The sequence below is a fragment of the Mus caroli genome, chromosome 4, assembly GCF_900094665.2.
Source record: "Mus caroli chromosome 4, CAROLI_EIJ_v1.1, whole genome shotgun sequence".
NCBI classification, from domain to species: domain Eukaryota; kingdom Metazoa; phylum Chordata; class Mammalia; order Rodentia; family Muridae; genus Mus; species Mus caroli.
This window is the reverse complement of record NC_034573.1, coordinates 105,471,878-105,487,047: the sequence shown is the minus strand read 5'-3', so window position 1 is coordinate 105,487,047 and position 15,170 is coordinate 105,471,878. Positions and strand designations below refer to the sequence as shown.

At 41.0% G+C, this 15,170-nt stretch overlaps 1 protein-coding gene across 1 annotated transcript in view; it reads right to left on the bottom strand.

Annotated features, from left to right (window-relative positions):
* Positions 1–707: 707 nt before the first annotated feature.
* Positions 708–15,170, bottom strand: part of Stil (STIL centriolar assembly protein) — a 43,007-nt gene continuing 28,544 nt past the window's right edge. The window contains exons 13-17 of the mRNA XM_021159808.2: positions 13,853–14,021; positions 11,002–11,230; positions 4,955–5,147; positions 4,167–4,417; positions 708–2,554 (exon numbers count right to left, since the gene is read on the bottom strand). Of these exons, the coding sequence (XP_021015467.1) occupies positions 1,765–2,554; positions 4,167–4,417; positions 4,955–5,147; positions 11,002–11,230; positions 13,853–14,021 (1,632 nt within the window). The 3' untranslated portion in view covers positions 708–1,764. The remainder of the gene's footprint in view (positions 2,555–4,166; positions 4,418–4,954; positions 5,148–11,001; positions 11,231–13,852; positions 14,022–15,170) is intronic.

The window sequence follows — 15,170 nt, the reverse complement described above, 5'->3', positions numbered from 1 at the left end:
TTTTGTGAAAGTGGGAGGGCTCAATTTAAAAAGCATATATGTCTAAGTGGCACTGAGATGTCTACTTTCTGTAGATCTCAAGTAGAAACAGAAGGAAACACCACTATCACCTGTTTGACTTGAAACCGAAGCAATGTGGGAAAGTCGTGTTCTCGGGTCCCTAGCTCCGTGGCTTTGATAACCAACAATAGTTCTCTATTAGAAATTGTCTCTGGAAGCCACAGCGAAGTTAAAAAAAACATTCAGAGCCAGGCAGTGGTGGCGCATGCCTTTAATCCCAGCACTCGGGAGGCAGAGACAGGTGGATTTCTGAGTTCGTGGCCAGCCTGGTCTACAGAGTGAGTTCCATAACAGCCAGGGCTACACAGAGAAACCCTGTCTCCAAAAACCAAAAACAACAACAACAACAACAAAAAACATTCAGAGAGCTGAGGCAGGGCGATCTTTGTGAGTTTGAGGTCGGCCTAGTCTACAGAGCTAAGTCCAGGACAGCTAGGACTACACAAAGAAACCCTACCTCAACAAAATAAACAAGGAAAACATTCAGCGAAAAGAATTAAGTTTTTTTCAGTTAGGAGACAAGCTTTAATACAGGGCAACCACATTTTAACTTCAGCAGAAACCTAAATCTTTCAAGTCAATGAGGTTTTTTTTTTCTTTTTTCTTTAGAAACAACAATTTGAAACAACTTGGGGCGGGGGAGTGGAAGTAAAGAATAAGAAAAGAATTAATTACCAACACACTCAACACTTGGATAGATCTCAGGCTATTATTTGGAGTAAGACAGTACATTTCAAAAGGGAGATAAATAAAAAATTGTTTTTAAAAGTACAATTCTGTTTATGAAATGTTCTTAAAATGATAAAAACATTCTGGTGATGGTAGGGCTATCAGGATAGGGATGGAGGGAGGACAGGTCTTAGGTTAGTGGAAGCTATGTGGTGTAATTTCATGTATCTATACACAAAAATGTGAATCAATGAGTACACAGAACACCTCACAGACTGTGTGAGGTACCTGGGTTCCACCCCGGCACTGCCTCATCCCACCAATAAGAACCCAAGGCAATGAAAAGTTCTGCTGTTTATGCAGTATTGTGTCTATGTAATTTCTTAGTTTGGAAACAAACTATGATTATGTAAAAAAAAAAACTATTTTGGGGAGACACAAGGGTAAAGTGCATACCTGAGCCAGACGAGGAAGGCAGAATTCTAAGTCTGAAGCCAGCCTAGGCTACAGATTGACCTGAGACCTTCTTTTAAAAAATCTACAGTTGAGGATATAGCTCAGTGGTCAGGCTCAGTAATGGAGCCCATTAGCAAATGCAAGGCCCTGGGGTACAGGGGAACACATTGAACTTGATTTGCTGCGGTACCTGAGCTTAGAGTTTTGCTTCTGTTTTAGGTTCAGTGATGCAGAATGAACCCAGCCTTCCCACTAACAAGCCATCTTACAACTGGGTCAACCACCCCCAACCTCCAGCCAATGTTAATTAGCTACTAACAGGGAAAAAGACTCTAAAAGGTATTAGAAATTCCAAAGGTCATGGCCGCCAGGCAATGGTGCAAGCCTTTAGTCCTACTTAGCACCTGGAAGGCAGAGGTAGGTGGATCTCTGTGAGTTCGAGGCTACCCTGGTCTATGGATTGAGTTCCCGGACAGCCAGGGCTACACAGAGAAACCCTGTCTTAATCCCAAAGGTCTGGATTTCTTAAGTGCCGTCAATACACACCTAGTCCTCACACCACAAAAGAGAAATGAAGAGTTAAAATAACTTAGGTAACTGTCTGAGACGCTTTACGTCTAAGAAGGTGCCCACAGAATCCATGCTATTCATTTGTTTTAAAGTCTCAGGAGACGGCAAGGTTCCGGGAAAAACTGCAATGTCTCTTTCATTTTCCTTCTCGGGATGATGAGTAAACTCTGCCTTTCCAGTTCGGAGGTTCACTGCCGGGTTTGGCTTAAGATTCCTTAATGAAATAGCAGAGTCTTCATTCAAGTGCTCTGCTGCTCTAGGCTGCACAGCTTGATTTGTGATATTTCTCAGTACTGGCACATCTGTGCGTGTGTCCCCAGAGCCACAGTCAGAGCACTGAGCTATTTCACAGGCATTCCGAGAAGGCTCTTTCTCATGACCACATTGCGTAGGTCTGCGTGCTAGGTTTCTGTTCAACACATGGTCGCTCTCACTATCTGCATGGCTGGGAGGCTCCTCTTCATCCTCACTATTGTCACTGCTTTGTAAGAGTCCGTACCTCTTCATGTATTTTTTGGTTGCAAATGACATGTTGCTTGGTGAAACTAAGCTAAGCCCCACTGTGCTTCTGTCTGAATTAATATGTAGAAGGCCGACAGAGGAGTCACCGTTATTCTGGTTTGACCGAGCAAGAGACAGTTGTGACAGCTGGTTTTCACTTAAGTACTTCAGAGCAATGGCATTGGCCTCCATGCTCAGATCCACACCAGTGGGACTTAGGCTGCTCATGCCAACATTACCAAATGACATGTAGTTTAATCCAGAGATCATTGCTTCCGGGCTGATGCAGGCCAAAACACTGAAAGACATGGCAAAGTAAGGCAGCTTTTTTACCTTATTCAAAATAGCAAAGAGTTTCATTCTGCAAAACTAATAAAAGTTTCCACTTTAATCTTACGAAGGCTTTTAAACTGACTACCCAGACTTAAGATGGTGCAGATACAGATTCAGAGCATACATTATAACCAGGGGGTAGCCCATCTTCACGGTCTGAATGCAGATTACTGACTGACTTGCCAGTTTCAATGTTTTACAGACAGCATGGCCATAGGATGGCTATTGTGAAGAAGCACCATTGCCAAGCTAGGTGTGGTGCTGCAGGCCTGCTATCCCAGCCCCGAGGAAGGATAATCAGTTAAGGCCAACCTAGGCTACACAAAACCTGTTAAAAAGCACAACAAAGCCAAACCAACACCCGCCCCCCCCCCCAAAAAAAAACCAACAAAGAAACCTAAAAAAACCAAACCGAAACAAACAAAAAAAACCCCAACCCTCTCCCAAATACAAAGTACAACAGAACAGAAAGCAAAAACAGAAAGAAAAGGAATATATTACATTATCCAATATTCACTCTCTAATGGGAGTCTTAATCATGCCTGTAAGAAGAAGCTGAGGCAAGAGAATTATGAACCTGGTCTATACAATGAGTTGCTCAAACAAACACGATTCTGCATGGGAAGCATGGGAAATTATGAACCCAAGCAGGTATATATAGTTCTCATGCTTTTTGTCCTTAAGCATTACCTTAATTTTATGTATATAAATGTCTTGCCTGTGTGTACATATGTGCATCCTATACATGCCTGTTACCCGGAGGCTAGGAGATCCCTTGGGATTGAAGAAATCACTGTGTGGTCACAGACGTCTGAGTCTGTCTCTCAGTATAGAAATAAAAAAAATGTCAGGGCTTCTGGGATGGCTTAGTTGGTAAAGGCATTTGCTGTTGAGCTCAATGACCACATGGTGGAAAAAAAAACTGACTCTAAATTGTTCCCGATATTAGAGAGAGAGGAGAGAGAGGAGAGAAGAGAGAGGAGAGAAGAGAGAGGAGAGAGGGAGGAGCAAACAAGTGTATTTTTTTAAAAGAGAAAATATTCGAAAGTGTTAGCCTCATTTTCCTGTACTATTGGTAAAGATTAAAATGAATATAAATATTTTGGCAAGCAGTGATAAAGCACCTACTATAACTAATTTAAACAAGTCCTTGCAGAATGACATATACTTAGCACTTAAACAGTACATAAAAGTTCAGAGAGCATGGGGGCTCAACATACTATATAGTGCATGGGTACAACAGAATATAATGCTATAAGGCACAGGAAAGGGCCTGTGAAGATGCGTCAGTGCCAAGAGCATTTGCCGCTCTTCTAGAGAGTCAGTTTAGTTCCCAGCATCCACCCAAATCACATTTCTAGGAGAATGTGAAAGAAACACACACAGTAACCATGACTACGACACACTGAAGAATTTGAGGGAAGGGGAACTTTTGTATTTTATCTTATATTTGCATTCTACATACAGCAGGCTTTCAATAAACGGTGAATGAGCAGGCCTGGGATGCAAGCACACACTTTCCAGGAGTGCTGCAACATACCTAACATTTATTCATCTTCAAAACAAAACCTAGTTACCTGGCATGATCCACTTTCTGTTCATTTTTCTTCACTTTAGTGGGAGAGTCGATTTTCACTCCTAGGCTCCTTAGCTGTTTAATAGTTGCACTGAGTACACAATCTTTGTCTACCAGTCCTGAATTGTGTCTTTTTTTCCTTGCATGGTGAGTATTTTGGGTCTTGGCGCATTCATGGTTGGTAACTACTGCTTTGGTAAGTGGTTCTTCGGTTTCTTGGGAGGCGTTACTTAGTAGGTGGTTCACCTGACCCTATGGAAAGAAAAAGAATGCATCTAAAAATCACTAACCCTTTGAAGATTTAAAAAAAAAAGATTTGTTTATTATTTATTTATGTGCCCGTGTGTGCTTTCGTAGGTGGAATGTAAGTGGTTGTGAGCCACCTGATCTGGGAGTCTTCTAATAGAGAGCAAGCTCTGTGAACTGCCCCCTCTCAAGCACACAACTTTAAGATTTTAGGAAAATGTCACAAGGAAGGCTAAATATTATCTTGTCAAATTCCATAAATTATCTAGCATACTTGTAATTACACAGTTTTTTCTCCTTTTTTAGAGCCAAAATTTCAAGAACAAACAAATGTTTGCTCTTGCTAAATATCTGATGACTTAGAAAGCTTACCATTTATGTTATCAAGATTTACGAAAATCTAAACAATTACATATTGTAATTATTGCTAGTGGTCAAAGATGACTCTATTTCAAGATCTCATTCAGTTTAAATCTATGGAAAGCTTAACTAGTATTTTTTATATTAAATAAGCACTTCACAAAAATAAAATGGTCTACTTACCAACAAGTCCTGGTAAATTTTCTGGTTATCTGATGGCCGGTAAGGCTCATCTTTTGTTCCCTGTGGTAATTCAGTGCTGTTACTGGCTCCCTCTGTTGGCGCAGTCTGTAAGCACATGCTCACACTTTCAGCCAGCAATGCATTTGGGAAGAACACAGGAACACCAGGCTCTTTGCTCTGCTCTGAAGAGTTGCTGCAAAGAACACGCAGGGTCAACAGACATCACAACACTTTTAACATAGATCTGAAGTGCAGATATCTGGGAAGAAAGTAGTAAATCCCAAGCAGCGCTTTGCGTGTCAGCTCTTCCAGATCACCGTACTGTTTTATTTTAACTTATCTTTCATTGAAGGCTAGAAACAAACTACTGATGTCTACATCTGACGCAGAAAAACCTTTTAGGATATCTAAACATTTTAAATATATAATTTGCTCATTTGAAGTTTTAAAATAGAAAAGATCCTTGTCAATTCAAGGTTCATAAGCCACAATTATCATATTATTTAGTTGGTGGTATTTCTTTATGTTTTTGGTTTCTTTTTCAACTTTATTTAGAGTTTTTATTACTTTCAAAATTAGAAAAGATAGAATGACTGGGAGAAGCAGCACAATAAGCACATTTCTTCTCTTTTCTTTTTTTTTTGGTTCTTTGAGACAGGGTTTCTCTGTGTAGCCCTGGCTGTCCTGGAACCCACTCTGTAGAGCAGGCTGGCCTCGAACTCAGAAATCCGCCTGCCTCTGCCTTCCAAGTGCTGGGATTAAAGGCATGCGCCACCATGCCCGGCTTTAAGCGCATTTCTTGTTAAAGCACTAACCTGTGGCTCTCAGAGAAAATAGAGAAAAGTGGCCAGGTACAGTGGCACATGACTGGAGTTATTATGTGTTTGTGTGCCTGTGTAAGTTTATATGTACCACATGCCTGCAAAGGCCCAGAGAGGCCAGAGAAAGTCAGGCTCCCAGAATTGAAGTTGTAGGTGTTTGTTACATGTCTGAGCCAGGAAAAGAACCAGGGTTCTCTATCAGAATAGTTAGTGCTCTTAACCCCTCAGCCATCTCTCCAACCTCCAAAGATTTACTCTATTTTTACATTAGGTGCATGTGTGGGGGGGTACCTGTGGAGGCCAGAGGCATTAAGTCTTCCTGGGCCTTGACTTACAGGCAGTTGTGAGCTGCCTGACACCGGTGCTGGGAACCAAACTCAGACAGATCCTCTAGAAAACATTCTTAACTGCTCAACCGTATCTCCAGCTCCAATGAGTGTCGTCTTGTCACTTGGGAGGAAGAAGCTGGAGAATCAAGAATTCCAGGCTGCTAACAACCTTCCCAAGATGAAGTCAAGAGTTGTCTCTGGCAGTGTTTATTCATACTGCAACACATGACTTCACTGCAACCTTTGTTCTGAACATATAGCACGCATACTTTGCATTGCACACGCTCATCAACACCTTGATATTTCAATGAAAGCTTTTCAAACACTGTGGCTCAGATTAAAGACTACTGCATGTTACGAACTACAGTGTATGTATGTATGTAAAATATATGTATATGTATAGATAACACTTTCTATTCTTATAGAAACATAATGGATGCATGCCTTTAATCCCAGTGGATCTCTGAGTTCAAGGCCAGTCTAGTCTACAAACTGAGTTGTAGGATAGCCAGGGCTACACAAAGAAACCCTATCTCAAAAGAAAAAAAAAAGTTGAAAGTGCCATCTCTTATAGTTTCAACTATTTAGCCAAGATTTAATTCTTTATGTAAAACTCAACAATCAGACCCATCCCATTACTGTAAGTATCTTTTATCTCTGTATCACTAAATGTTTTGCATACCTTCTTTATATTCATATTTACAGGGCCATGTTAAAATCTCTCAGGTTAAAGGAGTCACTTGCAGAAAGTTTAAGAAGGCCTTGATAACACAGCATCAGATGTCCACAGTGGCAAGTCTGTAACTGAATTTTCTTCTACCCCTGCTCCTCCTCTGTGCTCCAAAAACAACAGGTTGCTCCTCATCTTCAGTCACACTAAGGAGCGTCTTCACCTTACTGCAGAAACTCTCTAATGCTGCCTTTAAGGTTTGTTTGCTTCTCCAAAAAATAGTGTCATTCAGCCAGATAGTGGTGGCACACGCCTTTAATCCCAGCACTTGGGAGGTAGAGGTAAGTGGTTGCCTGTGAGTTCAAGGCCAGCCTATACAGCCAGCTCTAGGACAGCCAGGGCTACATAGTTCCAAAAACAAGAACAACAAAAAAAAAAAAACCCCAAAACCCTTGTCATTCAAAAGCCCGGCAGGGTAGTTCACACCTACCACAAGTTCAAGCATGGCCTGGCCTATACTGTATTTTGTCTAGCATTCTGGGCCACACACTGTTTTTATTCCGAGAGTCCATGCCAGTTACCAAATGTGGCTTATTCCATTTTTAACTAAATGACCATCATGATTAAACACTGTGATGGTGACTAGTCTTGCCTGCCACCTGGCCTGATATCAGGACTCCTGGGAGATTCCTAAAGCACACTGCAGGTGTGTCTGTGAGGGCATTTTACAGAGGAACAGCAACTGAGAGAAGAGCAGCCCAGAATGTGGACAGCACTGTCTAATCAGCCGGGGGAGAGGGTGAAGAAAGTCCACTCCCGAGCTCAGGTTCTGGGTCCTGCCATATGGGACAGAATCACCAACAGCCCACAGCTGCTAGAACTGAAACCAAAAGCCACATAGGAGTATTTACCACCAAACAAACGCTGGCTACACAGTGGCAGACACGGTTCTGACTGATTACATATGAACATTTACTTCTCACAACGACCTCAAAAATAGGTGCCTTTATTATTTCTACCTGATAGGTGAAAAAACAGTCAACCAGAGATCAGAGAAAAGTTCATAGCCATGACTCAAATCAGAAGCTTGAGCCAATGACTGTGCTCATAACCTCTGAGCTCCAACACTGTGCTCAAAAGTTTATCTAGGTGTCTAAAGTAGTAAGTTAAAAAAAAAAAAGCTGGAAAAGATATGAAAGATTTTAACCTCAAAACATTTAAACAATGACTTCAATGTGCCAGTACCTCCAAATTTGGCATGGCTTCTTAAACAATTGTTTTAAACAATGTCTCTATAGATGCCTTCCTTATACCATCACTTTCCATTGGGAAAAAGCAATCGATAGCCAATAAGCTGTACAGCCAATAAACTCATCTTTAGAGACTGTTCCAGCAGCCCAAGGACTGGCTGATCTGGGAGCCCAGGGAGCTAATGACACCATGAATACTGAGCAATGATAGCCACAGCATGAGTCAGACCAGACACTTGTGCAACAGCACCAAAGCCACCATGGACAGCTCTGGAAATGAGTGGTTTGTTTCTTTTTTAGGACAGGGTCATTCTATACAGTTTTCACTGGTCTCATATTCATGATTGTCCTGCCTCCATATTCTAAGTGCCACCACATCTGGCCTAGAGGTAGTATTGATCCTAAATCAATATATTATATGTTGAAAAAAGGGGATTAGATCTACATCTTGTTTATGTTACAATCAATAAAGCTGATTATAAATGTCTTGAAAAAGCAATCAGCTTTTCATTCTATTAGCTAAATTAGGTCCTTTTCTGAAGTTTTTAACTACCAAAGGACTGGAGATTTTCAAAGATTTGAAAATCTTAACATTTTAGAAAGTATTCTGTAGTTTACAGAATTGAGTCAAGGAAGGGGCTGAAAATATGGCTCAGTGGTTAAGCGATTGATCTCCAAGAGGACCTGGAAGACCTGGGTTAGTCACTATGTCCAGCTCTGCTGGAATATCTGCTTGCTTCTAGACATCTCAAGATCATATACCCTAGCGAGGGTCTTTATATACTCACCATTTCCATCAACCAGAGCATTCTTCTCAGCGATAATGCCAAGACTGGCTCTTTATCATTCAGACCACTGTTCAAACGTTAGGGCCCAGAGCCTTGCTCACTACTCTGCTGAAATACACCCCATGTCACGCCCCAGCATCACCCCGTTTACATCACCTGACCGCTCTGGTTCCTTTTTCTTGGAAGCAGTGGTCACTACATGAGACCATCTCCTTTTACTGCTTATGTGGTTACACACACAATCCGGAGCTCTGTTTTACTCACTGCTCTATCACTCTGTGCCGGGTGTGGTGCAGAGCATGCTAAATTCAGAGAGCTCTTGCCAGATTTACCAAGGAGCTAAATAAATTACTTGGGAATCACTACTTAAATAGAAAATTTCATAATGCAAAAACTTCAAACTCAACTAAAGACTGTTTAACAATACCATATACAATCTGTTTCAGAAATTACCATTTTGCCAATTTTGTTTTGCCTGACCCCACACAGCCTGTTTTTTACAATAAGGTTTCTCTGTGTAGCCCTCCCTGGCTGTCCTGGAACTCACTCTGTAGACCACGCTAGCCTTGAACTTAGAGATCCACCTGCCCCTGCCTCCCGAGTGCTGGGATTAAAGGCGTGAGCCACCAGTGCCTGGCTTTGTTTCTATGTTTTGTCAGTTCATCTACTGTTTTGAAACAAACATATAAAATGATATTTTATATGTTGTTGTCTTTTTCAAATATAATTGTACTGTCATTTGGAAGCCTGTATTATTAGAATCTCTAAGGTGAGGTCTGAGTACACAGAATGCTGAAGCTTTTTTAAGATGTTGTGACTCATTCAGATTAGCAAACCCAATAACTGACATATAAGCCTAACTGAAGAAAGTTTTCTTTGAGATTTTCTGTTATGCTGACACGATGTAAAGGCATCAATGAAAATGCACTAAGCTTATCAATGTCTCAAAGAGGAAGAAAATGAACATATTTGTGATAGTAAGAAATAATAGCCCATGGTATAGTTCAGAATTGCAGAGCAGATTTGAATTGTTTTTACCACAAAAAGTATATGAGGTCATAATTTTGACTGCCAGATTTAATTATTCTCTACTATGTATATAAATTTAAAAATTACATTCTAAGCAGAGCAAAGGGGCACATGCCTTTAATGCTAGCACTTAGGAGGTAGAGGAAGGCAAATCTCTTGTGAGTTCAGGGCCACTCAATACACAGTGAGTTCTAGGACAGCCAGGTAGCTAGGGATACATAGAAAGACCTGGTCTCAAATAAACAAACACCACCCACCCCCAAACAAAACCAATTCCTGAATATAAAATATATTCAATCCATAGCACTGCAAAAACAGAAAATGACTGCCCTCCAAAAGACCCAACAAGCAGCTGAAAGAGTCAGATGCAGTTATTTGCACCCAACCAATGGGCAGAAGCAGCTGACCTGTTGTTGAATTAGGGAAGGCTGAAAGAAGCTGAGGAAAAGGGCGACCTGGTAGGAGGACCAGCAGTTTTAATTAATCTGTATCCCCCGAGATCTTTCAAACACTGGACCACCAAACAGACAGCATACACCAGCTGATATGAGGCCCCCAATACACATACAGTAGAGGACTGCCTGGTTTGTGTTCATTCAGAGATGATGCGCCTAACCTTCAAGAGACTGGAGGCCCCAGGGAGTTTAGAAGTCAGGTGAGGTGGGGGTTGGGGACATCCACGTGGAGATGGGGTGGGGTAGGGAGGAGGTGTGGAATGTAGGGCAGTTAGAGGGCGGATGGGGGGGGCGAGGAATGAAATACTGAGTGTAAAAATAAATGAATTGCCGGGCGTGGTGGCGCACGCCTTTACTCCCAGCACTCAGGAGGCAGAGGCAGGCGGATTTCTGAGTTCGAGGCCAGCCTGGTCTGCAAAGTGAGTTCCAGGACAGCCAGGGCTATACAGAGAAACCCTGTCTCGAAAAACCAAAAAAAAAAAGCCGGGCGAGGTGGCGCACACCTTTAATCCCAGCACTCGGGAGGCAGAGGCAGGCGGATTTCTGAGTTCAAGGCCAGCCTGGTCTGCAAAGTGAGTTCCAGGACAGCCAGGGCTACACAGAGAAACCCTGTCTCAAAAAAAAAAAATAAATAAAATAAAATTAAAAATAAAATAAAATTTAAAACAAACAAATAGCATGTGACAGTGAATGGAAGGTTCTTACTTGGATTCAGGAAGTGGCTGATTAAATTCTTCCACAGCAAGGTTGCTTTCTTCAAAACTAGGAATGTCAACTGCTTTTAAGGAAGATGCACTACCAGGAAGGCTTGTCACTTCATTATTAATATCTACAGAAAAATTCATGTCTTCACTGGAAATCTTGGTATCATCTTGCTTCGGCTGTGAGTCAGGCTCTTGATCATCACCTGCTGCATTCCAAAACAAGCTAGCACCTAAATAGTTAATAGCTAAATTAGTTCAGCTACTAGAACAAATATTCAACTAGAGAAAGAATGAATGTAGATGCTTGTAAAGAACATCTATATTATCTCAACAAAATTACACTGTTTCAAATTACCTCTAAAAGGTCACAAAGAGAAGTGAAATGCAGGAAGACAAGAAACCAGTGGCAAAGGAAAAGGGGACATCTGTGTCCTGCCTGCTCAAAAGGAGGCTCTGCTTCTCAAATGAAGGTACAGTGGCATGCCTGGAATTCCAGCACTCAACAAGCTGAGGTAGGAGGATCTTGAATGGGAGGGTAGTCTGGGATATGTAGCAAGTTTAAGGCCAAGCCATGCTACATTAATAAGACTGTTTCAAAATGAAAATACCTCAGGAAAAAAAATACATGAGAAAAAAAAACCTGTAAATTCATAGGTTCTCTGGTTTTGTTCTAAATAACCGTGTTAGAGGTGCACAAGGCACACATACTATGAGGCAGGTGTTTAAAAATCAAGTGCTTTGGGGATAAGGAGACATCTTAGCATATGATCTGCTTGCATGAGGACCCTAAGCACCCAAGTAAAAGCCACCAGCTGACCAGCAGCCTAGCTGAAAAAGCAAGTTCCAGGCTTAATGAAAGAAGGCAACCAGGTGGTGGTGGTGGTAGTGTATGCCTTTAACCCCAGCACTCAGGAGGCTGAGGCTGAGATCTCTGAGTCCAAGGCCAACCTGGTCAATGAAGGGAGTTTCCAGGACAGGCAAGACTACACAGAGAAATCCTGTCATGAAAAATCAAAACAGATAGACAGAGCAGAGCAGCAAATGAGAAGACAGAGTAATATCAAGTTCTGGCATCTATTCATACCTACAAGGCTGAGCATGCCTGCACACATATGTGTACACACATATATAACACACACTTAAAAAAAAACAACCCAGTGCTTCTCTTGCTTTTAGAGCCTATCTACATACCATGTTTCTACTTTCTGTTACATAAACTTACTTCATTTTTACCTAGCTTCACCACTTCTGTGAAGTCTCAAGTTTGATATGCTAGTCATACCTTTTCCATTACACATAAGAATAAATATCTGGGGCTGGACAGAAGGCTCACTGGTTAAGAGCACTTGTCCTTACAGAAGACCTGAGTTTGGTTTTCAATAACCATATGATGATTCACAACCAACCTTCTACAGGATGATCAAACAACCTCATCTAACTTCTGCTAGCATCAGACATATAGCTGGTGAACATACATATTTATACTCATACACATAAAATCAATCTAAAATGAAAAACAGATTTACAAAAAGTAAGACAGTCATCTGTACTCTATCTCAGACAATGTCTTGCACCATGGCCTATGTCCATTTTCCAACCTGGGAAACACTGCAAAGGCAAGTGGTCTGAAGAAGCAAAAAAAAAAAAAAAAAAAGTAAAAATGGTTTCTTTTTTCCTATAATTTTGTTTTTGAGTCAAGAACTAGAACTCAATCTGGCCGCAATCTCAAGACCCTCCAGAGCACTTGAACTATAGGCATGAAGCACCATGAAAACTTTTACTTTGAGTGCCTTTATGAAAATAAATCACAATAACATCAAGGTTTAAATTTGCATTCAGATTTTTTAGAAAAAAAATTGAAAAGTTGCAATAGGTCCTACTTTAGACCTTTAGGGAAAGTTAAGTACATGTAAAATAAATATGCTCCTAAAAGTCTCTTAGTTAAAATGACTGTTAATAATTCATTTTGGAATGGGCCATGGTATCATAGGTCTTTAATTCCAGTACTTGGGAAGCAGAGGTAAGAGGGTCTCTGTGAGCTCCATGACAGCCGGGTTTATAGAGCAAGTTCCAGGACAGACAGGACTACACAGAGAGACCCCGTCTCAAAAACCCAAACAAATGAAAACAAAACAAAACAAGACAAACCTCAAAACATGTGAATGATTTCATTTGTCACTTTAAACTGTATAAGATACAAAAGTGGGTAAGCCATTTCTAAGTCCTAAGAAGTGGTCTAGTGATAGACACAGATGATAAACTACAATAGCAGGGCGGTGGTGGCACACATCTTTAATTGCAGCACTTGGGAAGTAGAGGCAGGTGAGTCTAAATTTGAGGTCAGCCGGGTCTAGAGTGAGTTCCAGGACAGCAAGGCTACACAGAGAAACCCAGTCTTGAAATTCTCCTCTCAAAACAAACAAACCCAAACAAATGAGAAACTAGAGTACAGTAAATGCAGAGTTTTATAAGACAGAAAAACACTGCATCCCCCCCCCCCGCCCATTTCTTTGGTGTGTGTTTTGTATGATGTGTATAAGTGTGACCATTCAAGCAAAAGGATATGGATACCAGAGCTCAATGTTGGGAGTCTTTCCACCACTATTTCTTAAGAACTGAAACTACAGCTCACAGGCTGGGCAGAGAGCCTTCCCAGTGTTAGCATTATAGATGCACATTAACTCCTGCCCCTGGCTTTTTACCTGAGTACTACGTACCTGAATTCAGATCCTATGCTTACGTGGCAGGCACCACACTAAGCCCTCTCCTTATCTCTCTCCTTTCCTTTCTTTCAAAAGGCAAACGTGAGAAGCACTAAAAACTAATTTCTTACAAATAAAAAAATAAGTTACCTGTGCTCACAGCAATGCTTACACTTTTTCTCATGTGCAAGCCAGGTGAAGACTGTGCTTCCATGGAAACCAGCTCCATTTGTCTTGCTGCTTCCACAGTGTCTTCCACAGTGGCTACTGTCTTATGGGAGCCAGGATCCAGGGATTGTGCTTCTAATAAGCGCTGAATCTGTATCAATTAAAAACATGCATTGATCAGGCAATACAGCAATCAATAAAACTGGCAGCAGAGTTTAGTAACAAATTATAGATACTCTAGTCATTACAGAGCTGACTTTTAACTATATTTTCTTACAATACAATTAAATCATACTGTGAGACTTATTTAGTGCAGAAAGCCATTATCTACATTAGCTACTAAGGCCCACTTCACTAAGTATAAATTTAAAGTGAAACTTACAGGTGGTTAGATTAGTATTCGTAAGTTGAATTTTTATTCAAATACCTCAAATTAACATAGTTTATTCCTACTTCATTTATAAATTAAGAATGGAGAAGGAGGCATACCTTGAGTTTCATGCACTCAAAATTGAGGATTTTATACAAGATTCCTTCTATAAACTTTAGTCAGAATTGCTCGTGTTTGGCCACACTGAAACAGAATAGTAACAAACAATAGCTAACACTGACTGGCTCGTTCTTGTCTGTAAGACACTTATACCACAAATAATGTATTTTAGGTGGATGGGTGTTTTGTCGGCATCCCTTACATGCCTGGTGTCCGTGAAAGCCAGAAGAGGGCATTAGATACCTTGGGGCTTGAGTGACAAGCAGTTGTGAGCTACCATGTGGATATTGGAAATTGAACCCAGATCCTCTGGAAGAGGACCAGTGCTCTTAACCACTGAGCCATTTGTCTAGCCATGTATCACAGATTTCATGTGTTAAGTTTTACAACTCCCTCCTCCTTTTCAAGTGGAGATGTAATTTACATAGCGTAGAATTAACCAATTCTGAAGTTCATAGCATAGTCACAAACTGTGAAACAGTAATATTAATCCTTACTACTCCCCTCTCCTGACCCTTGGACCCACTAACACACCTTCCAGCTCTCTGATTTTGGACATTTCATACACACAGAACTAAGCTAAGCGTCTGGCATCTTTCTCTTTACATAAAGCTTTCAAGACTAGTTGTGGCATTTATCAATGCTTCTGACTTCTGAATACCACAGTATGAATATGCTCATTGAGCTTACCCACCATCAAGCTGATGGACAGCCAAGCTGCGTAGAGTTTGGCCTATTGTGAATACTATGGTGGACATTTATATTACAAGGGATTTTCTGCTTTGATTTCATTTTGTTGTTTTTTTTTTT